Source organism: Athene cunicularia, unplaced genomic scaffold, assembly GCF_003259725.1.
Source record: "Athene cunicularia isolate RWA unplaced genomic scaffold, athCun1 BOjh375456_part1, whole genome shotgun sequence".
NCBI lineage: Eukaryota > Metazoa > Chordata > Aves > Strigiformes > Strigidae > Athene > Athene cunicularia.
Window position 1 is genome coordinate 1 of NW_020799147.1, and position 1,938 is coordinate 1,938.

General features: G+C 60.9%; 1 protein-coding gene across 1 annotated transcript in view; it reads right to left on the minus strand.

Moving 5' to 3' along the window:
• Positions 1 to 138: 138 nt before the first annotated feature.
• Positions 139 to 1,938, minus strand: part of SORT1 (sortilin 1) — a 13,785-nt gene continuing 11,985 nt past the window's right edge. Inside the window, exons 2-6 of the mRNA XM_026866909.1 lie at positions 1,704 to 1,753; positions 1,292 to 1,422; positions 1,016 to 1,160; positions 507 to 662; positions 139 to 350 (exon numbers count right to left, since the gene is read on the minus strand). Of these exons, the coding sequence (XP_026722710.1) occupies positions 154 to 350; positions 507 to 662; positions 1,016 to 1,160; positions 1,292 to 1,303 (510 nt within the window). The 5' untranslated portion in view covers positions 1,304 to 1,422; positions 1,704 to 1,753 and the 3' untranslated portion in view covers positions 139 to 153. The remainder of the gene's footprint in view (positions 351 to 506; positions 663 to 1,015; positions 1,161 to 1,291; positions 1,423 to 1,703; positions 1,754 to 1,938) is intronic.

Here is a 1,938-nt window from a genome sequence, read left to right on the forward strand (position 1 = left end):
GAGGGGGTGCTGGACCCTCCCCAGCCTGCTCAGGGCTTGTCAGGCAGCCCCACGGTGTGACCCACGGCCCCACGGTGTGACCCAAGGGCCCACGGTGAGACCCACAGCCCCACACCCTTAGTATTCCCAGTGGGAGCTGCAGGATGGATTCACTCACCCCTGAGCATCCCCTTGGCAGAACCAGGACAGAGGGTACCCAGGGGAATGGCACCGGGACCCCCCCCAGGGTGGGGACAGACCCACCTCTTCCTTGCTCCTGGCTGTGGAGTCACAGGTGGTGTTTTTGGGTTTCCGTAGCGGCACCCACTCCCCGCCACGGTCAAAAGTGATGACGGACTGGATGGAGTTGTCTGGCGGGAGGAGGAGGAAGAGGAGGATGCTCAACACGTCCTAACTCCACCCTGCACGAGGGTCATGCTCCCCTCCAGCAACCCCCGGTCCCAGATCCCATCCCTGGGGAGGCACAACCCCAGTTTCGGGGTGGGGACGGAGACGCGGCCACCCACCTTCGGAGAGGACACTGGTGATGTAGATGCCCCGCAGTGAGGTGACGTTGGTGAAGTCGGTCTCCCCGCCTGTGGTGGTATAGAGGTGCCGCTCCAAGGACTTGGAGTAGACGATGCCGCGGTCGTCGGAGGTGTAGATGGTGCCAAAACCCGTGTCTGCAAGAGGGACACAGGGACAGCAGTGAGGGAGGGGCTGGGGGGCCACCGCAGACTGGCATCAGCAAATCCCCGGGGTGTATCAGAAAGAGAAGAAACCCCCAAATGCTGCAAAAGGGACCCAACGCAGTCACAGATCCCCGCGCACTGCAAACCCGAGCGAGCAGCCTGCTAATTAGCAATGCCTTAATGAGACAGTCCTTCCCTCAAGGCACAGCAGAGCTACTGCTGTGTGGAGAGCCCCGTGCTGGGGTGAGGCGCTGGCTTGCTTGCTGCAGAGAGGTTTCCAGTTGTGTCCCCCAGCCCTGGGATGTGTCCTTGTCCCCATCACATGCAGCCTGGGCCCCACTCACCGCCCGGCTCGTCCACGTGCATGAACACCAGGTCGTCATTAGCGGCCAGGATGGAGTAAAATTGCTCATGCCCGACAGAGGGGAGCTGGGCCATGTTCCAGGTCTCGCCCTGGTCGAGGGAGACGTGAATGCGCCTCGTGGTACCCTGGGGAAGCCAAAGCATCGTCACCCTTCATCCTCCTCGCAGGGAGAGGAAGGGGAGGCCAGGGAGAGCTGCAGGCAGGGACAAGCCACTGCTGCCTGCTCTCCGGCAGTGCCAGGAAGGGGGACAAGGACCTTCTCTGTCATAACGGAGGCAAAAAGAAAGCGTCCTCCCAGCCCGAAGGAGTAAATCTTGGTGCCGATGACCTTGAAGGTCTTGCCGAAGTCAGAGGTTTTCTTTAGCTCCAGTAACCCCAGATCAGCTTCTTAAGAAGAAGGGACAGTGGATTAACGAGCCTGGAGCTGCCTCCAGCTTTGTCAGCTGCCACGGGAGCTGTGTCCCCCTGCAGCGTCCCGTTATGTCCCCCTCCGGTGTCCCAGCTCTGGGTATTCCCAGCTAATCCCAGTTTTTCTGCTGGGATCACCGTGCTCTCTGTGGGGGGCTCTGCTGGAGGGTGGATCAGTAGGGGTAAACCAGAGCACCCCACAGAGCCCCTGAAGTGATGGGGTCCCCCAGAGAGGTGACTGGAGATCAAGAAGCACTTACTGCAGGAGTTGTTCAGGTAGGTGGTGAAGAAGATGGTGTCGTTCACACCCCTGAGGAAGAGGAGGGGAGGGGACACACACACACACACACACCGAAAAGCAGGTGGGACAGGGTGGCCCAGGATGCCACCACCCACAGATTCATCCCATCCCTCAGAGAGGGGCTTGGGTAGGTGGGTGTACCCCTGCTGCTCAGGCTGCAATCAGCCCCCCACCCCCCCCAACCATTTCCCTGC